We start from the raw sequence: 21,300 nt of genomic DNA on the forward strand, positions 1-21,300 counted from the left end.
CTTCTGCTCTCCTGCAGACGCCATACCACGGCAAGCATGGAGCCCGCTCAGCTCACCACTGCTGTTGTGAGCATTGTAAACACCTCGTGCATTATCCTGCAGTATATGCAAAACTGGGCTAAGAGACGCCAGCACGAGGACAATTTTAATGAGGACATGGACACAGACGTTCCTGAAAGCATGGGCTGTGGCAATTGGGACATCATAGAATCATAGAATATCAGGGTTGGAAGGGACCTCAGGAGGTCATCTAGTCCAACCTCCTGCTCAAAGCAGGACCAATCCCCAACTAAATCATCCCAGCCCGGGCTTTGTCAAGCCTGACCTTAAAAACTTCTAAGGAAGGAGATTCCACCACCTCCCGAGGTAACGCATTCCAGTGTTTTACCACCCTCCTAGTGAAAAAGTTTTTCCTAATATCCAACCTAAACCTCCCCCACTGCAACTTGAGACCATTACTCCTTGTTCTGTCATCTGCTACCACTGAGAACAGTCTAGAGCCATCCTCTTTGGAACCCCCTTTCAGGGAGTTGAAAGCAGCTATCAAATCCCCCCTCATTCTTCTCTTCCGCAGACTAAACAATCTCAGTTCCCTCAGCCTCTCCTCATAAGTCATGTGTTCCAGTCCCCTAATAATTTTTGTTGCCCTCTGCTGGACTCTTTCCAGTTTTTCCTCATCCTTCTTGAAGTGTGGTGCCCAAAACTGGACACAGTGCTCCAGATGAGGCCTCACCAATGTCAAATAGAGGGGAACGATCACGTCCTTGATTGCTCGCTATGCCCCTACTTATACATCCCAAAATGCCATTGGCCTTCTTGGCAACAACAGCACACTGTTGACTCATTTCCAGCTTCTCGTCCACGGTAACCCCTAGGTCCTTTTCTGCAGAAGTGCTACCTAGCCATTCGGTTCCTAGTCTGTAGTGGTGAATGGGATTCTTCTGTCCTAAGTGCAGGACTCTGCACTTGTCCTTGTTGAACCTCATCAGATTTCTTTTGGCCCAATCCTCTAATTTGTCTAGGTCCCTCTGTATCCTATCCCTACCCTCCAGCGTATCACCCTGATTCTCATGGGTGACTTTAATTTTCCTGATATCTGCTGGGAGAGCAATACAGCGGTGCATAGACAATCCAGGAAGTTTTTGGAAAGCGTAGGGGACAATTTCCTGGCGCAAGTGCTAGAGGAGCCAACTGGGGGGGGGGTGCTTTTCTTGACCTGCTGCTCACAAACCGGGTAGAATTAGTGGGGGAAGCAAAAGTGGATGGGAATCTGGGAGGCAGTGACCATGAGTTGGTTGAGTTCAGGATCCTGACACAGGGAAGAAAGGTAAGCAGCAGGATATGGACCCTGGACTTCAGGAAAGCAGACTTCGACTCCCTCAGGGAACGGATGGCCAGGATCCCCTGGGGGACTAACTTGAAGGGGAAAGGAGTCCAGGAGAGCTGGCTGTATTTCAAGGAATCCCTGTTGAGGTTACAGGGACAAACCATCCCAATGAGTCGAAAGAATAGTAAATATGGCAGGCGACCAGCTTGGCTTAATGGTGAAATCCTAGCGGATCTTAAACATAAAAAAGAAGCTTACAAGAAGTGGAAGGTTGGACTTATGACCAGGGAAGAGTATAAAAATATTGCTCGGGCATGTAGGAATGATATCAGGAGGGCCAAATCGCACCTGGAGCTGCAGCTAACCAGAGATGTCAAGAGTAACAAGAAGGGTTTCTTCAGGTATGTTGGCAACAAGAAGAAAGCCAAGGAATGTGTGGGCCCCTTACTGAATGAGGGAGGCAACCTAGTGACAGAGGATGTGGAAAAAGCTAATGTACTCAATGCTTTTTTTGCCTCTGTTTTCACTAACAAGGTCAGCTCCCAGACTGCTGCGCTGGGCATCACAAAATGGGGAAGAGATGGCCAGCCCTTTGTGGAGATAGAGGTGGTTAGGGACTATTTACAAAAGCTGGACGTGCACAAGTCCATGGGGCCGGATGAGTTGCATCCGAGAGTGCTGAAGGAATTGGCGGCTGTGATTGCAGAGCCATTGGCCATTATCTTTGAAAACTCGTGGCGAACCGGGGAAGTCCCGGATGACTGGAAAAAGGCTAATGTAGTGCCAATCTTTAAAAAAGGGAAGAAGGAGGATCCTGGGAACTACAGGCCAGTCAGCCTCACCTCAGTCCCTGGAAAAATCATGGAGCAGGTCCTCAAAGAATCAATCCTGAAGCACTTGCATGAGAGGAAAGTGATCAGGAACAGCCAGCATGGATTCACCAAGGGAAGGTCATGCCTGACTAATCTAATCGCCTTTTATGATGAGATTACTGGTTCTGTGGATGAAGGGAAAGCAGTGAATGTATTGTTTCTAGACTTTAGCAAAGCTTTTGACACGGTCTCCCACAGTATTCTTGTCAGCAAGTTAAGGAAGTATGGGCTGGATGAATGCACTATAAGGTGGGTAGAAAGCTGGCTAGATTGTCGGGCTCAACGGGTAGTGATCAATGGCTCCATGTCTAGTTGGCAGCCGGTATCAAGTGGAGTGCCCCAAGGGTCGGTCCTGGGGCCGGTTTTGTTCAATATCTTCATAAATGATCTGGAAGACCGTGAAGATACTGTGGAAGACCATGTCAAAAGCTTTGCTAAAGTCAAGGATCAACACGTCCACTGCTTTCCCCTCATCCACAGAGACAGTTATCTCATCATAGAAGGCAATTAGATTAGTCAGGCATGACTTTCCCTTGGTGAATCCATGCTGACTGTTCCTGATCACTTTCCTCTCCTCGAAGTGCTTCAGAATTGATTTCTTGAGGACCTGCTCCATGATTTTTCCGGGGACTGAGGTGAGGCTGACTAGCCTGTAGCTACCCAGATCCTCCTTCTTCCCTTTTTTAAAGATGGGCACTACATTAGCCTTTTTCCAGTCATCCGGGACCTCCCCCGATCGCCATGAGTTTTCAAAGATAATGGCCAATGGCTCTGCAATCACATCCGCCAACTCCTTTAGCACTCTCAGATGCAGCGCATCCGGCCTCATGGACTTGTGCTCGTCCAGTTTTTCTAAATAATCCTGAATCACTTCTTTCTCCACAGAGGGCTGGTCACCTCTTCCCCATGCTGTGCTGCCCAGTGCAGTAGTCTGGGAGCTGACCTTGTTCGTGAAAACAGAGGCAAAAAAAGCATTGAGTATATTAGCTTTTTCCATATCCTTTATCACTAGGTTGCCTCCCTCATTCATTAAGGGGCCCACACTTTTCTTGACTTTCTTCTTGTTGCCAACATACCTGAAGAAACCCTTCTTGTTACTCTGAACATCTCTTGCTAGCTGCAACTCCAGGTGTGATTTTGCCTTCATGATTTCACTCCTGCATGCCCGAGCAATATTTTTATGCTCTTCCCTGGTCATTTGTCCAATCTTCCACTTCTTGTAAGCTTCTTTTTTGTGTTTAAGATCAGCAAGGATTTCACTGTTAAGCCAAGCTGGTCGCCTGTCATATTTACTATTCTTTCTACACATCGGGATGGTTTGTCCCTGCAACCTCAATAAGGATTCTTTAAAATACAGCCAGCTCTCCTGGACTCCTTTCCCCGTCATGTTATTCTCCCAGGGGATCCTTCCCATCAGTTCCCTGAGGTTGTCAAAGTCTGCTTTTCTGAAGTCCAGGGTCTGTATTCTGCTGCTTTGCTTTCTTCCTTGTGTCAGGATCCTGAACTCGACCATCTCATGGTCACTGCCTCCCAGGTTCCCATCACTCTTGCTTCCCCTACTAATTCTTCCCTGTTTGTGAGCAGCAGGTCAAGAAGAGCTCTGCCCCTAGTTGGTTCCTCCAGCACTTGCACCAGGAAATTATCCCCTACATTTTCCAAAAACTTCCTGTATTGTCTGTGCACCGCTGTATTGCTCTCCCAGCAGATATCAGGGTGATTGAAGTCTCCCATGAGAACCAGGGCCTGCGATCTAGTAACTTCTGTTAGTTGCCAGAAGAAAGCTTCGTCCACCTCATCCCCCTGGTCCAGTGGTCTATAGCAGACTCCCACCACGACATCACCCTTGGTGCTCACACTTCTAAACTTAATCCAGAGACACTCAGGTTTTTCTGCAGTTTCATACCGGAGCTCTGAGCAGTCATCCTGCTCTCTTACATACAATGCAACTCCCCCACCTTTTCTGCCCTGCCTGTCCTTCCTGAACAGTTTATATCCATCCATGACAGTACTCCAGTCATGTGAGTTATCCCACCAAGTCTCTGTTATTCCAATCACATCATAATTCCTTGACTGTGCCAGGACTTCCAGTTCTCCCTGCTTGTTTCCCAGGCTTCTTGCATTTGTGTATAGGCACTTGAGATAACTTGCTGTTTGTCCTGCTTTCTTAGTATGGGGCAGGGGCCCTCCCCTCTCGCTCTCTCCTGACTAGTGCATCGGAGTTCAAAGCGCTGTCCAGAGCTGTCACAATGGAGCACTCTGGGATAGCTCCCGGAGGCCAATACCATCAATTTGCGTCCACACTACCCCAAATTCGACCCAGCAAGGTCGATTTTAGTGCTACTCCCCTTGCCGGGGAGGAGTACAGAAGTTGATTTTAAGAGCCCTTTAAGTCGATGGAATGGGGTTGGTTGTGTGGACGCATTCATTTTAAAATTGACCTAACGTGGCTAAATTCGACCTAACACCGTAGTGTAACCTAACCAGGCCTATGATTCTAAATACAGGACAGTACTGTGTTAAATGTAAACTATTAAAAAAAAATAAAGGGTAAGCAGCATTTTTCTTCTGCATAGTAAAGTGTCAAAGCTGCATTAATCCAATGTTCAGTTGTAAACTTTGGAAAGAACAGCCATAACATTTTCTTCAGAGTTACAGGTTTTAGAGTAGCAGCCGTGTTAGTCTGTATTCGCAAAAAGAAAAGGAGGACTTGTGGCACCTTAGAGACTAACCAATTTATTAGAGCATAAGCTTTCGTGAGCTACAGCTCACTTCCTCAGATGAGGAAGTGAGCTGTAGCTCACGAAAGCTTATGCTCTAATAAATTGGTTAGTCTCTAAGGTGCCACAAGTCCTCCTTTTCTTTTTTCAGAGTTACAAACATTTCAGAAAAAAGAAAAGGAGTACTTGTGGCACCTTAGAGACTAACAAATTTATTAGAGCATAAGCTTCCGTGAGCTACAGCTCACTTCATCCGATGCATCCGATGAAGTGAGCTGTAGCTGACGAAAGCTTATGCTCTAATAAATTTGTTAGTCTCTAAGGTGCCACAAGTACTCCTTTTCTTTTTATGGATACAGACTAACACGGCCGCTACTCTGAAACCAAACATTTCAGAGTTACCAACAAACTCCCTTCCTGAGGGGTTCCTAACTATGAGGTTCTACTGTATTCAGCTCCCCCTAAAATGGAAACCACCCCTCTTGAAACTTTGCCCGGGCACGAGACACAAACAGGTGCAAGCACCTCGGAATCCTGAAGCCAGACCAACTTCCAGGTGGAATTTCTATGGGGCAGCAGAATGAAGAGAGGCTTCAGCTTGGAAATCCTAAAGATCAAATCATGAGATCAAGGGATTTTTGCCTAATAGAAAACTGAAGATATAACACTGCCCGACCTCCCTAAACACTTTATTCTTGAGGGTTCCCCCTCGCCCCCCACCATCACATTGGTACCTAGCAGATTTTAATCCAATGAGGGTAGGGGAAATGTTCTGTCAGTAAGATCTGTGGAGCTGCGGGACAGCCTCCCCAGGGGAAAGATTGGGAAGTGATTTGGGTTTTAGTATGGACAGTCAGTGGATGATTTTGGAACGCATGCCTGCTGGAGTTTTCCTATGCTATTGGTATCAATTGTCTAGTCCTTGGAGTTCTCATTGTCTCTCTAGATCCTCCAGTAATATGGGTCAGTTTCAACCTGTTCTTCAACAATCTATTCATTCCACCCAACAGCTAGGTGACACGCTCACCTCCTGTCCTCTGAGCTGCCCTTTTGCACCCAATGGATAGCAATGCAAAGCATAGAGGGAAACTGAGGCATGCACAGACATCATAAAAATATCACAGAAAACTCCTACTTTGTCACAGAAGCCCTGAGCTCTGCTCATCTGTGGAAGAGAATTTGCAAGGTCTCTGAACTCCGAACCATCACTAGCATTCCAAATTTTTCCTTGCAACTATCATAGATCTTATTAGTGAAACTCCAGTCCCTTTCCATATTACCAGCAGGGGCTCCAGAGGTGGTTGGCCCAGGGCCTAGCTTTCTCCACTTTCTGTAACCTTTGGGCAGCCCTCCCAACAGTGAACAGCTCTAAGTAAGTAGGGAAGATTAATTCAGGTGCTGAGGAAAAGTGGGGACACGTCACTGGAAGGAGCATGGAATCTGGTCCAAGCATCTTTTCTCTCAGTCTCTATGGATGGGGGATTAGGGATAGGAAGGCAGACTTCCATTCAGGTGAATTCACCTCCTTAGACTTCCACTAAGTGAATTCTCCTCTCCCAAGCTTAACTGTGGACTATGCGGTCCTTTGGAAAACAGATTATGACCTGCATTGTGTTGTGTTGCAAGATGCACATGTCCCCTCCTCCTACACTGTGTATGCGGGGTCCTCTCCTCCCATTCTTGGTCTGTTCAAGGGATCACATATTTCCTTCTTTCTGTCATTCTCCATCAGCGAAATGAAGGTTATTAAAAAAGAAAATAAATGGCAAGTGTTTGAATCTGGGGTGTTGGCTTGATAATTTTCAGTGCAATGAAGTGTACATTTGAAAAGTGATACGAAAGTTGGGCAGTAAGGCTGTAATTTCTGTGTAGTCACATTATGGAGCTGTGGCACTGGGCATGTATGTACTCTGTGCAATGTAAACATAATATTTGATATTTCTTTTGGGAGGCTGTTTGCCAATGTTTTAGTAGAGTTGGGCAAACTTTTTTCAATTCATTTTATTTTTGTTGAAAAATTGCATTTTGCGGAACATGACACCATTTGTCAAATTCAAGTTGGCTAATGGTTCCAGTTGAAAAATAAGTTTTTGAAAGAATCAGAATGTTTCATTTTGATTTTTTTATTCAAAATGATATTTTGATACAAAATTTGGTCAATTAAAAACAAACAAACAAACCCAAACACATACAAATCGGAAAGACACCTGAAATAGCTGAATCAAAATGGAAAACTTAAGAAAAAAGTTGTTTAAAAAAAAAAACAAGATTTTTTTTAAGTTGATTTGAAATATTTTGGTTGATTCAAAATGAAACATTTCTGAGTTCTTTATTTGACCTATCTTTTTCTTTCTTAGTTTTCGGTTCATCACCCTCACCAAAAAATCCATTATTCATTCAGTTCTGTGGCTTAGCTGTACATTTCCCTGTTTTTTTTGTTACAGAGCATATACTTACCTAGTTCACTCTGATTTTAGAGATATGGCCATAACCATATGTAAAATGGGGAATGTGGCACGAAGTGCTAACATCTTTAGAACAGGAATGAATTTACTTGTGCCTCCTGCAGAAGATATACTTTAAGTAACTTACAATATATTTGTTTGGATTTAAAGTGAATATGGACTCATACACCAGGCTGATCAGTGTGTGTTGTTCATGTGTGAATAGTTTTGTGCATCTTTTCCAAAAGGGATTTTAGATTGTGGAGTACAGTCCTCAGATGGCTTAGTAGTTAGCATACCCTGATTCCAGTCTCTTGCATCCCAGCAGGAAGGGCCTTCCATCTACTTTCTAACCCTTATTTGTGGCTTATCCTCACATAAGGGTTTTCAATGTCTTTACTCTCCTTTCTAGAGGGTTATGCCCCTTCTGCAACGAGGATAGTTAGTAGCTGAGCCGGAGCCCTCCTGCTCCACCAGGCTTTGACCCAGGGCCTTACGAGAGACCACAAAGTCAAGCATTCTGGAGTGCGCCGCAGGTGTTGCCCTCCTAGGTCACTTCCTACCCTCCATTTCCCCCAAAATCTCCAAGTCCAATATAAGACCTGGCCTACGCTACAGGGTTAGGTCGAAGTAAGCTGCCTGGCGTTGACCTAGGTGCGAAAGTGTCTTCACTTAAATCTGGCTCCCACTGACATAAGTGACAGGTTTCAGAGTAACAGCCGTGTTAGTCTGTATTCGCAAAAAGAAAAGGAGTACTTGTGGCACCTTAGAGACTAACCAATTTATCTGAGCATGAGCTTTCGTGAGCTACAGCTCACTTCATTGGATGCATACCGTGGAAACTGCAGCAGACTTTATATACTTTATATATACATGATCTCTGTATATGATCTTTATATACTTTATATATTCATGATCTCTGTGTGTATATAAAGTCTGCTGCAGTTTCCATGGTATGCATCCGATGAAGTGAGCTGTAGCTCACGAAAGTTCATGCTCAAATAAATTGGTTAGTCTCTAAGGTGCCACAAGTACTGACATAAGTGCCTCTCTAGGCCCACTTTAGTAACATCACTTCCCCGAGCGGCGTTGAATGTTGAGGATCCCCCTCTGCATGTAGCTGGACCCTTGATTAAAATTAGCCAAAACACTGTGGGCCCCAACAGTGCAAGGAGAAACGGGTGTTACAACAAAACAGTGTGTGTGGAAATGTTTGTGGAATACCGTTGTGGGATGTAGTGTAGTAGTAGCCATGTCGGTCCCAGGATACTAGAGAGACAAGGTCAGGGAGGTGATATCTTTTATTGGACCAACTTCTGTCAGTGAGAGAGAGGCAAGCTTTCTCCATGTGGTTCAAAAGCTCATCTTTCTCACTAAGAGAAGTTGGTCCAATAAAAAATATTACCTCACCCATTTTGCCTGGGGAATTCAAGTCCTGTAAGGCCTGATGTTCTGTATGGGGCAAATGCATCCATGACAGTACTTAAATGCTGCTGTTGATTATTAATTATTCATCATTATTATTAATATTACCCTAGCATAGATTTAACAGTCATTGCAGAATTGGAGAGTGTTCCATGGCTTACCTGGATATAGGGAAGATTGGTTAGACTTTTAAACAAAGAATAAAACCTGCACTCAGTGATTTCTCTGACTGTGCAGGAATGGTTAAATCTCACACACTTCAGGCTGTCTCTCCCATCACCTCCCTCCTTTTCCTCCATCTCCATGTTAATTTTCACCCTTCCTTTCATAAAACCCCCAACACACACACAAGCTCTGAGAGAAAACCCTCTGAATCATCTCTGCCCCTTCTTCCCCACTTCTTCCCTGTATCTGAGCCACCCGCCCCCCCCGGGGGTTTGCTCCCCTACCAGATGCCTGCTGGATCTGAGCAAGGTGTTGTGCCTTCTTGGTTGTTAATATGCTGGTGAGAGGAACGAGAACTATGTTATCAAGTGAGCAAATTCTGCAGGGCTGTGAGATCTGAGGCTATACAGGGTGAGTGTTCAGTAAAAGCAGCAGCTCTGGAACTCACAGACACGTGGGAGTGAGGAGGGGCCACTTGTGCAGGGGAATCACTTTCCTTCCCTACTCCAGCATTTTCACTGAGTTCTCTCTCAAACAACTGACTCAGGAGCTGGTGTCAGCAGAGCCCATGCCTTCCCCAGGAGCCGGTTCCAGCCACTGCAGAAAGTCCTCCCTGGGCTGAGCACATAGGAGGTTTAATGAAGGTCTCTACCCAACACAGACCCCACTGGGGAGCAGCAGCTGCTCAGTCCTGGCTCCAGATCACCATGGAGGGAGCCGGAGAAATGATCTGGGATACTCAATCCTTGACTCCTGATCAGAGGAAAAAAGCAAGGTAAGAAAGAGAGAGCTAGAGAAATATCCCTTCTCCTTCGAGTAACCATGCATGCACACACTCCACTTTAGGTGCACGTGCACCCAATGCACTTGAATCTGAGACTTTTGCCAGCAGTAACACTGGGTGATATCTGCCCCTCATCCCTCGTGCCCAGCTGGGGCATAAAAGGCACATGTCCACCACCTCCCTCTCAGTTCCTTCTCACCGTTCTTGGAGAGAATCGGAGCTCCCTATAGCTTTGCTAATGGTTAGCCAGGCTTACAGTCTTAATTCTGTAAATAGTTCTATAGTGGTGTTAGTTTAATTAGTTCTCAGCATTTGTATAGTTTAGCTATAGACTTTAGCGTAAGTCCTGTGGATTTATTATGAAACATTTCTTGGGTTTTAAACACATGCAGGACTCTGTTCCCTGTCACGAACAGGCAAACAAGCTGTTTGATCTACCTAGGGGGAGGGCATGTGAGGGAATTGCACTTCCTTCCCCTTAGAACAAAAAAGCACAGGGACTACCAATGGAAAGCCCACTTAACGAAGGAGGCCATGCTTCCTTCATGTCCACTGTTGGAACCGGATCAGAGTATGCTGAATCCATGAGTAGTGGGCCCCCTGCTTGCCCAATCTCTATTTAGAAAAGCTGGATGAGCACAAGTCCATGGGGCCAGATGCGCTGCATCTGAGAGTGCTAAAGGAGTTGGTGGATGTGATTACAAAGCCATTGGCCATTATCTTTGAAAACTCATTGCGATCGGAGGAGGTCCCGGATGACTGGAAAAAGGCTAATGTAGTGCCCATTTTTAAAAAAGGGAAGAAGGAGGATACTGGGAACTACAGGCTAATCAGCCTCACCTCAGTCCCTGGAAAAATCATGGAGCATGTCCTCAAGGAATCAATTCTGAAGCACTTCAAGGAAAGGAAAGTGATCAGGAACAGTCAACATGGATTCACCAAGGGAAAGTCATGCCTGACTAATCTAATTTCCTTCTATGATGAGATAACTGTCTCTGTGGATGAGGGGAAAGCAGTGAACGTGTTGATCCTTGACTTTAGCAAAGCTTTTGACATGGTCTCCCACAGTATTCTTGCCAGCAAGTTAAAGAAGTATGGGCTGGATGAATGGACTATAAGGTGAATAGAAAGCTGCCTAGATTGTCGGGCTCAACGGGTAGTGATCAATGGCTCCATATCTAGTTGGCAGCCGGTAACAAGCTGGTCCTGCTTTGAGCAGGGGGTAGGACTAGATGACCTCCTGAGGTCCCTTCCAACCCTGATATTCTATGATTCTATGAAATACAAATTGGGTGAGAAACAGCGTTCCTCCTCCTCTCCCCCAACCTCCTCTAAGCACTCGAATTAATTTCATTAATGAAAACACTATCAGGAATAAATCAGACATCAAAACTAATTAAGATGAAGAAGGTTAGTGGACAGCAGCAGCAGAGCATATGCCCGGAAGAGAAGATGTTCTAGTATGACTGGAAGATAGCTAATGTAATGCCAATATTTAAAAAGTGCTCTAGAGGTGATCCCGGCAATTACAGACCGGTAAGTCTAACGTCAGTACCGGGCAAATTAGTTGAAACAGTAGTAAAGAATAAAATTGTCAGACACATAGAAGAACATAAATTGTTGGGCAAAAGTCAACATGGTTTCTGTAAAGGGAAATCATGTCTTACTAATCTATTAGAGTTCTTTGAAGGGGTCAACAAACGTGGACAAGGGGGATCCAGTGGACATAGTGTACTTAGATTTCCAGAAAGCCTTTGACAAGGTCCCTCTCCAAAGGCTCTTATGTAAATTAAGTTGTCATGGGATAAGAGGGAAGATCCTTTCATGGATTGAGAACTGGTTAAAAGACAGGGAACAAAGGGTAGGAATAAATGGTAAATTTTCAGAATGGAGAGGGGTAACTAGTGGTGTTCCCCAAGAGTCAGTCCTAGAATCAATCCTATTCAACTTATTCATAAATGATCTGGAGAAAGGGGTAAACAGTGAGGTGGCAAAGTTTGCAGATGATACTAAACGGCTCAAGATAGTTAAGACCAAAGCAGACTGTGAAGAACTTCAAAAAGATCTCATAAAACTAAGTGATTGGGCAACAAAATGTCAAATGAAATTTAATGCGGATAAATGTAAAGTAATGCACATTGGAAAAAATAACCCCAACTATACATACAATATGATGGGGGCTAATGTAGCTACAACTAATCAGGAGAAAGATCTTGGAGTCATTGTGGATAGTTCTCTGAAGACGTCCACGCACTGTGCAGCGGCAGTCAAAAAAGCAAATGGGATCTTAGGAATCATTAAAAAAGGGATAGAGAATAAGACGGAGAATATCTTATTGCCCTTATATAAATCTATGGTATGCCCACATCTTGAATACTGGGTACAGATGTAGTCCCCTTATCTCAAAAAAGATATACTGGCATTAGAAAAGGTTCAGAAAAAGGCAACTAAAATGATTAGGGGTTTGGAATGGGTCCCATATGAGGAGAGATTAAAGAGGCTAGGACTTTTCAGCTTGGAAAAGAGGAGACTAAGGGGGGATATGATAGAGGTATATAAAACCATGAGTGGTGTGAAGAAAGTGAATAAGGAAAAGTTATATCCTTGTTCCCATAATATAAGAACGAGGGGCCACCAAATGAAATGAATGGGCAGCAGGTTTAAAACAAATAAAAGTAAGTTCTTCTTCACACAGCGCACAATCAACCTGTGGAACTCCTTGCCTGAGGTGGTTGTGAAGGCTAGGACTATAACAGGGTTTAAAAGAGAACTAGATAAATTCATGGAGTTTAAGTCCATCAATGGCTATTAGCCAGGATGGGTAAGGAATGGTGTCCCTAGCCTCTATTTGTCAGAGGGTGGAAATGGATGGCAGGAGAGAGATCACTTGATCATTACCTGTTAGGTTCACTCCCTCTGGGGCACCTGGCATTGGCAACTGTCGATAGACAGGATACTGGGCTGAATGGACCTTTGGCAGAACAAGGAGTAATGGTCTCAAGTTGCAGTGGGGGAGGTTTAAGTTGGACGTTAGGAAAAGTTAGGACGTTGGACGTTTAGTTTAGTTTAGTAGGACGTTGGACGTTTTTCACTAGAAGGGTGGTGAAGCACTGGAATGGGTTACCTAGGGAGGTGGTGGAATCTGCTTCCTTTGAGGTTTTCAAGGTCATGCTTGACAAAGTCCTGGCTGGGATGATTTAGTTGGGGATTGGTCCTGCTTTGAGCAGGGGGTTGGACTAGATGACCTCCTGAGGTCCCTTCCAACCTTGATATCCTATGATTCTATGAGTATGGCCATTCTTATGTAATGTTCTTCTTGAGAAGTAATAATCAAATCCCATTGCAGCATGGGAAACTTATCTTAGCCTCTTGCTGTGCTCTGTTCCAGGAAATAATTTCATTGTTTGCTTTAATAAGGCTGTTGTGTGCCTCATGAGAGGGCCACTCCAGCCTTGCCAGGCTTTCTGAGATCTGTGGCAAATGGCAGTGGTTTTATTCCTTTTGCCTAGCCCTCATTGGCACAAGGCTCTCTCACGTGTGGATTCTCTGATGCCGAATAAAGGCTGAGTTGTCACTGAAGCTTTTCCCACACTCGGGGCACTCATACGGTTTCTCTCCCGTGTGGATTCGCTGATGTTTAATAAAGGTTGATCGATCAGTGAAGCTTTTCCCACAGTCATTGCATTTATAGGGCCGCTCTCCCGTGTGGATTCTTTGGTGGATAATAAGGTCTGAGCTCCGACCAAAGCTTTTCCTGCAATCGGGGCATTTGTAGGGCTTCTCTCCTGTGTGGATTCTCCGGTGTTTAGTGAGCGTTGAGCTGTCACAGACGCTTTTCCCGCATTCGGGGCATTTATAGGGCTTCTGTCCTGTGTGGGTTCTCTGATGTTTAATAAGATGCGAGCTGTCACTGAAGCCTTTCCCACAGTCATTGCAATTGTAGGGTTTCTCGCTGGTGTGGATTCTCTGATGTTGCATAAGGTGCGAGCTCTGAATGAAGCTTTTCCCACAGTCGGTACATTTATAACGTTTCTCTCCTGTGTGCAGTCTCCAATGTTTAGTAAAGGATGAGTTCGACCTGTATATTTTTCCACAGATGTGGCACGTGTGAGGTTTTGCTCCCATATTGATTCTCTGCTGAATTGTGGTATCAATGGATTCCGTGAAATCTCCCCCAACAGGAGTGGATTTACCTTTCATTTTCCTTGGCTGGTTTCTCTGCTGTCTCTCTGGCCTGCTCTGACCCTCACAGGTGTCTCTCCTCCCAGATCTCTGGGAGATGTTCCTGTTCGATAGTCCTGATACCGTCCCCTGTGGTTGCACTCGCTCAGGACCTTCCTGCTGAGGGGTCTCCTCCTGGTTCTCACTCCCCGTCCCATCACCTGCTGGGACAGAGAGAATCCAGGCAGGAGTCACTCCCTGGGCCGGGGGACAGGGAACCTCAGAAAGGGGAACAGGAAAGTGGGAAACCAAAGTTACCTGGGGGGAGGGATAGCTCAGTGGTTTGAGCATTGGCCTGCTAAACCCAGGATTGTGAGTTCAATCCTTGAGGGGGCCATTTAGGGATCTGGGGCAAAAATTGGGGATTGGTCCTGCTTTGAGCAGGGGGTTGGACTAGATGACCTCCTAACCTCCCTTCCAACCCTGGTAGAAATATCAGGAGCTGAATCCCCAAACCCTTCCCCAGAGGAAAGAGAAAAGGAGGCGAGTTCTGTCTCCACATCCCATCCAAACACTCAGGGGGAAAGAGCTACAGGCAGGTGTCCATCAGGGTGGGTGGGCAGCAATAAGTGACATCTGCCAAGAGGATATGACACCTGCTGGGGGCCATCCTGTCTCGGGCAAGATGAGCTAGAAGCTGGGGAGCTCACAAGCCCTTTGTGGAAATCCCAGCTGTTCCTTTCACTCAAAGATAGTATTGGAGTCCATTTCACCAAATCCTCACCTGTGTCAGTGCTGCTCAGGCTGCCCCTTTCCTCAGAGCCTTGGAGAACTGGGACCCACGCTTGCTCCATCAGGAAGATCACATCAGGTTTGGGAATGGAAAATCCTGTGCTGGGGGGAAAATGGTGAAAATAAGTCTCACTATTAGGGAATACTTGCTACAAAAATATTTCATGTTTTTAAACCCAGACCATTTCTAAATCACAGTTTCTGGACACTCTCCTACTGCGGAAACTGAACTATTAACAGCTCTGTTGGGAAAATAATACAGCCAAACATTCATCACTGAAGAATTATACACAGCAACACACTATTATACTAAAGTGAGATATTTTAAATTCAGTTGGTCCAGATAACTTGCACCAAGTTTAACATTTTCAGAAGCACCTACAGCTAAAGTCTACACTAGGAGCGCTTTACCAACGTAGGAATGCTGGTCTGCTAGACCAATGATTCTCTACCTTTCCAGAGTACTGTACCCCTTTCAGGAGTCTGATTTGTCTTGTATACCCCCAAGTTTCACTTCACTTAAATTGATCTTTTCCGTCAAGTGTTTGGATTTAAATGGATATTAGAGCAATAAACCAATACAAATAGGTTTGAAGTGTGTGAATAAAAATTACGTCCCCTCTTGGACAAGAATATAGGGCCACATTTTTTAAGATATGTAGGTGCCGAGTGAGATTTTCAAAACCCTAAGAAAGGGAAATCATTATTCATCATAATAATAATGCCAAGCTTTTGTCTAGCACTTTTCATCAGTAGATGTCAAAGTACTTTTTAAAAGGAAGGCAGGGTCATTATCCCGATTTTACAGATGAGGAAACTGAGTCACAGAGCGGTGAAGTGACTTGTCCAAGGTTACCTGGCAGGCAAGTGGCAGAGGTTGGAGCAGAACCCAAGAGCATTAGTTCACTAATTTCAATGCTAGGTTTTTCTCAGGTTTACTTTTACCTTGGACAGTACTTCTCAAATCAGGATAGTTATTAATCAACAAGTTTATTAATTCACCAAGACTCTCATAGGAATGTAGCCAACTGTTTTATACATTAAGCTTGGATATCAGATATTCCAGGCATGTCCTGAATGCAAAATACTGCACGCAGGGTCACGTGCCCTCTAGATTTGCTGTTTGGCTTCTACTGAACATGCTCACACGGACTGAGCATGCTCAGTAACAGTGCTGAAGTCAGCTGCCCTCACTCTGCCCCCACACTATCCGCAGGCAGGGACTGTCTCTGGGGCTTGTCTTCTTGGAGCGTTGGGGGTGATAGTCTGTGCTACCTCGATTTAGTGCAGATGGAAAAGGCCTGTGCACCTATGGTGCAAACCCATAAAACATTCTAACTGCCTATTTGGTGCAAATTCTGGAATCCTCTTTCAAAGTGTACTAAGTTGGATTGAATTGAATTAGTGCAGGCTATTGTTTGTGTGCATGCCATACTGCTGTGCGCTACTTTGGAAGCCCCTCCAGATGCATGGAGGCCAAGCACTTATACCATAGAACAATACAAATCTCCAAGATCTCTGATTAGATTATCTCATATCACTTATCTATTCTTCAGAATTTCTAATACGTTTATCACACTGTAATTCTCCATGGAGTAAGGATGCCTTTTTTCTTAAGGCACTTTTAAGGATGTGATCCCTGCTATTTATAGTGTTTGGCCTGAAAGGGACTAGTTTAAAAGTGAGGCACTGTTAAAAAAAAGGCAAATGTAATTCTGGGATAGGTCAGGGAAGCTAATGATCCATCCAGCAGAGCAAATTCAGTGATGAATCCTGGTCACGTGCCACCTGAGGCACTTTGCACATACATTATGAAGAAACAGGAGTGTTGTATATAAGACACAGGAGGTAACTGTTCCACTCTACTCAACACTGGAAAAGCCTCAGAAGGAGTACTGTGTCCAGTTTTGAGCACCACGCTGTAAGAACAACGTGAACAAACTGGAGAGGAACACAAATGATAAGAGTTTAGAAAACCTGATCTCTGAATGAAGATTGAAAGAACCGGGCATGTTTCGTCTAGAGAAGAGAAGGCTGAGGAGGGGACATGATAACAGCTTTCAAATATTTAAAAGGCTGTTATAAAGAGGACAATGATCAATATCCAGCAAGGGTAGGATAAGAAAGAATCGTCTTAGTCTGCAGTGATGGAGATTGAGGTTAGATATTATAAAAACCTTTCTAACTATGAGGAATCATAGAATCATAGAATCATAGAATATCAGGGTTGGAAGGGATCCCAGAAGGTCATCTAGTCCAACCCCCTGCTCGAAGCAGGACCAATTCCCAGTTAAATCATCCCAGCCAGGGCTTTGTCAAGCCTGACCTTAAAAACCTCTAAGGAAGGAGATTCTACCACCTCCCTAGGTAACGCATTCCAGTGTTTCACCACCCTCTTAGTGAAAAAGTTTTTCCTAATATCCAATCTAAACCTCCCCCACTGCAACTTGAGACCATTACTCCTCGTTCTGTCATCTGCTACCATTGAGAACAGTCTAGAGCCATCTTCTTTGGAACTCCCTTTCAGGTAGTTGAAAGCAGCTATCAAATCCCCCCTCATTCTTCTCTTCTGCAGGCTAAACAATCCCAGCTCCCTCAGCCTCTCCTCATAACTCATGTGTTCCAGTCCCCTAATCATTTTTGTTGCCCTTCGCTGGACTCTCTCCAATTTATCCACATCCTTCTTGAAGTGTGGGGCCCAAAACTGGACACAGTACTCCAGATGAGGCCTCACCAATGTCGAATAGAGGGGAACGATCACGTCCCTCGATCTGCTCGCTATGCCCCTACTTATACATCCCAAAATGCCATTGGCCTTCTTGGCAACAAGGGCACACTGCTGACTCATATCCAGCTTCTCGTCCACTGTCACCCCTAGGTCCTTTTCCGCAGAACTGCTGCCTAGCCATTCGGTCCCTAGTCTGTAGCTGTGCATTGGGTTCTTCCGTCCTAAGTGCAGGACCCTGCACTTATCCTTATTGAACCTCATCAGATTTCTTTTGGCCCAATCCTCCAATTTGTCTAGGTCTTTCTGTATCCTATCCCTGCCCTCCAGCGTATCTACCACTCCTCCCAGTTTAGTATCATCCGCAAATTTGCTGAGAGTGCAATCCACACCATCCTCCAGATCATTTATGAAGATATTGAACAAAACCGGCCCCAGGACCGACCCTTGGGGTACTCCACTTGATACCGGCTGCCAACTAGATATGGAGCCATTGATCACTACCCGTTGAGCCCGACAATCTAGCCAGCTTTCTACCCACCTTGTAGTGCATTCATCCAGCCCATACTTCCTTAACTTGCTGACAAGAATACTGTGGGAGACCGTGTCAAAAGCTTTGCTAAAGTCAAGAAACAATACATCCACTGCTTTCCCTTCATCCACAGAACCAGTAATCTCATCATAAAAGGCGATTAGATTAGTCAGGCATGACCTTCCCTTGGTGAATCCATGCTGGCTGTTCCTGATCACTTTCCTCTCATGCAAGTGCTTCAGGATTGATTCTTTGAGGACCTGCTCCATGATTTTTCCAGGGACTGAAGTGAGGCTGACTGGCCTGTAGTTCCCAGGATCCTCCTTCTTCCCTTTTTTAAAGATTGGCACTACATTAGCCTTTTTCCAGTCATCTGGGACTTCCCCGGTTCGCCACGAGTTTTCAAAGATAATGGCCAATGGCTCTGGAATCACAGCCGCCAATTCCTTCAGCACTCTCGGATGCAACTCGTCCGGCCCCATGGACTTGTGCATGTCCAGCTTTTCTAAATAGTCCCTAACCACCTCTATCTCCACAGAGGGCTGGCCATCTCTTCCCCATTTTGTGATGCCCAGCGCAGCAGTCTGGAGAGTTAAGCACTGGAACAGGCTACCTAGGGAGCCTGTGGAATCTCCATCATTGGAGGGTTTTAAGAACAGGTTAGACAAACACCTGTCAGGGATGGTCTAGGGTATACCTAATCCTGCCTCAGCCTAGGTGGGCTGGACTAGTTGACCTAATGAGATCCTTTCTAGCCCTGCATTTCTATGACTCTGTGAAAATATCAAAAGCAGTTACTTAAAGTTATTGTTTGAGGCTCTCTGAGGCCAATTTACTTGGACTCACAAAGAAGAAACACGCATATAGCATTATTTAGTTAAAATCTAAAATATGGTTCCTTGAGGTCTCACCAAAAAGGCTGGAGACTCAATTTAGGGCTTGGCTACACTTGCGAGTTACAGCGCAATAAAGGAGCCCCAGGCACACTAGCTCACTCCCTGTCCACACTGGCAAGGCATGTAGAGCGCTCTGACTCTGCAACTACAGCACTGCTGGTACTCCACCTCGGCGAGTGGAATAACGTTTGCTGCGCCCCCGCTGGAGCACCGCGGCGCCAGTGTGGACGAGGTGTTGCATTACTGCGCTCTGATCAGCCTCCGGAAACATCCCATAATCCCCTTAAGTCAAGTGGCCACTCTTGTCATTGTTTTTGAATCGCTGCAGGAATGTGGATATGCCCTTTGAAAGCTCCGTTTCTGACAGCCGGCTGCTTATCTGCTCTGAGACAAAGCAAGCCATTAGTGTGGAATGCTGTGTGTGATATAGAGAGGTGGGGGGGGGAAGGGGGAGAAAGGGGGTCTGCTGCTGTCTGAACTTACAAGACAGCATGCTGACATGCTCTCTCCCCCCACATACACACAACACACTCCCTGTCACACCCCACCCCACCCCACCCCACATTTGAAAAGCACGTTGCGATCACTTGCATGCTGGGATAGCTGCCCACAATGCACCGCTCCCAATTCCACTGCAAGGGCCACAAATGTGGCCATGTCAGTGCGCTTTAAACTGTCAGTGTGGACAGACTGCAGCTCTTTCCCTACTGCGCTCTCCGAAGGCTGGTTTAACTCAAAGCACTCTACATCTGCAAGTGTAGCCATGCCCTAAGTAACTTTCAGTTGTTTATATTAAGAACACAGAGAGAAATTTAGTCTCTGAAATGAACTCTCAGCACTTCTTCTTAGTCCTGGAGGAGGGGACAGCCTACTTGTTGTGGCTGGTCTAAGTGACTGGTAGCACTTCTAAGTTCTGCAATTTCTTTGGTGGGTTTGGCAATCTCTTCTTGTTTCTGTATCCCTGAAGGAGGGGAGAGGCTGGTCTCATTTGATTTCATCTGCTATCCCTCTGGGGAATGTTATAAACCTACTAGTTTGTCCAGTTCTCCACAGAATCTTTTACAAAAATTATTGTGGACTATAAGTCCAAAATTTCTACCATATGAAAAGAGGAGAAAAAAATATAAATGAATAAAGTAACTATTTGGTCCTTTTTTATTCATAAGAAAGAAGAAAAATAGCCATGAAACCTCCCCAATCAAGACAATTTTATAATGAACTGTTATGTTTGGAGAATGAACAAAATAAGTATGCCGCTGTTTTGACCAAAAACAAATGGGTCTTTTAAAGTGGACACATACCAGGGGACAGGTAGAGGCAGTGCAGGACAGATAATTAAGGCTTCATTTTAGTCACAGGTATTTTTAGTAAAAGTCACAGACAGGTCACGGGCAGTAAACAAAAATTCATGGCCCATGATCTGTCCATGACTTTTACTAAAAATACCAGTGACTAAAACTTGGGGAGGGAAGGGGGGGCACTATGGGTGCTGGGGGAGGGTGGCCCAGGTGCTGCAGGGCAGCACGGGCAGTGGCGCATGGCCTGGGATCACTGCTGGTGCTAGGGGGGCATGGGTGGCACTGTGTGGCCCGGGACCCGCACTAGTGCTGCGGGGCGGGGATTGGCAGGGCCAGCAGGCTCCCTACCTGACTGCGCCTCCCTCACAGCAGCAGCAGAGTTTGGGTGAGGGAGGGGGGCAGGGGGTTGGGGTACGGGATGGGGTGAAGTGGGCTCTGAGCGGTGGTTACCTGGGGGCTCCCCAGAAGCAGCGACATCCCCCTCGCTCAGCTGCTAGGCAGAGGTGTGGCCAGGCAGTTCTGAATGTTGCCTCTACCCAGAGCACTGGCTTCGCAGCTCCCATTGGCTGGGAACCCTAGCCAGTGGGCTATGGGATAGTCTGGGGTAGGTCTCTTCTGTTTCAGCTGTCTCACCTTGTGTCAAGGCTGATTTCCCACTCTGGCACTTCAAGTGCAGATGGTGGGGGTCCGCAATTCTTCTAAAAATTAATAGTGGCCACTCCAGGCTTGTATTAACCTCCCAAGGTTACAGCTTTTCCCTGACCTTGGATGGGAGATGCTGCCACCACCCAAATGCAAACCTCTTGGAACCCAGGAAGACGCACTTGGGAATTCCTTTCTGTGCGGTAACCTCAAGCCGTTTCACCCCCACTCCGGGGAAGAGCTGAGAAAGAAAACAAAGGAAATTAGCTGTTTCCCCCAGCTAATTAAACAACATATGCACAAACCTCTTAGGACACCAAAAATCCAATCCTGTTCTTAAAAAAGGTAAATTTTATTAAAAAAACAAAAAGAAAGGAAATACACCTGGAACGTAGGCTTTTGCTAGATTTAAAAAACCCACTTACAAAAATTAAACATCAAGAATAACCTTCTTGAGGTCCAGCTTAAAGGTTACAAGCAAAACAAAAAACATTTGGGGTTAGCACAGAGGAGTCCACAA

The 21,300-nt window shown here is 45.5% G+C and overlaps 1 protein-coding gene across 1 annotated transcript in view; it reads right to left on the bottom strand.

Annotated features, from left to right (window-relative positions):
* The window catches only part of LOC140898115 (uncharacterized), a 56,112-nt gene that overhangs the window by 20,667 nt on the left and 14,145 nt on the right, over positions 1–21,300 (bottom strand). The window contains exons 2-4 of the mRNA XM_078848824.1: positions 20,772–21,021; positions 14,680–14,789; positions 13,270–14,119 (exon numbers count right to left, since the gene is read on the bottom strand). Coding sequence (XP_078704950.1) covers positions 13,270–14,119; positions 14,680–14,749 — 920 coding nt within the window. The 5' untranslated portion in view covers positions 14,750–14,789; positions 20,772–21,021. The remainder of the gene's footprint in view (positions 1–13,269; positions 14,120–14,679; positions 14,790–20,771; positions 21,022–21,300) is intronic.

The sequence above is a fragment of the Lepidochelys kempii genome, chromosome 14 (assembly GCF_965140285.1).
Source record: "Lepidochelys kempii isolate rLepKem1 chromosome 14, rLepKem1.hap1, whole genome shotgun sequence".
NCBI classification, from domain to species: domain Eukaryota; kingdom Metazoa; phylum Chordata; order Testudines; family Cheloniidae; genus Lepidochelys; species Lepidochelys kempii.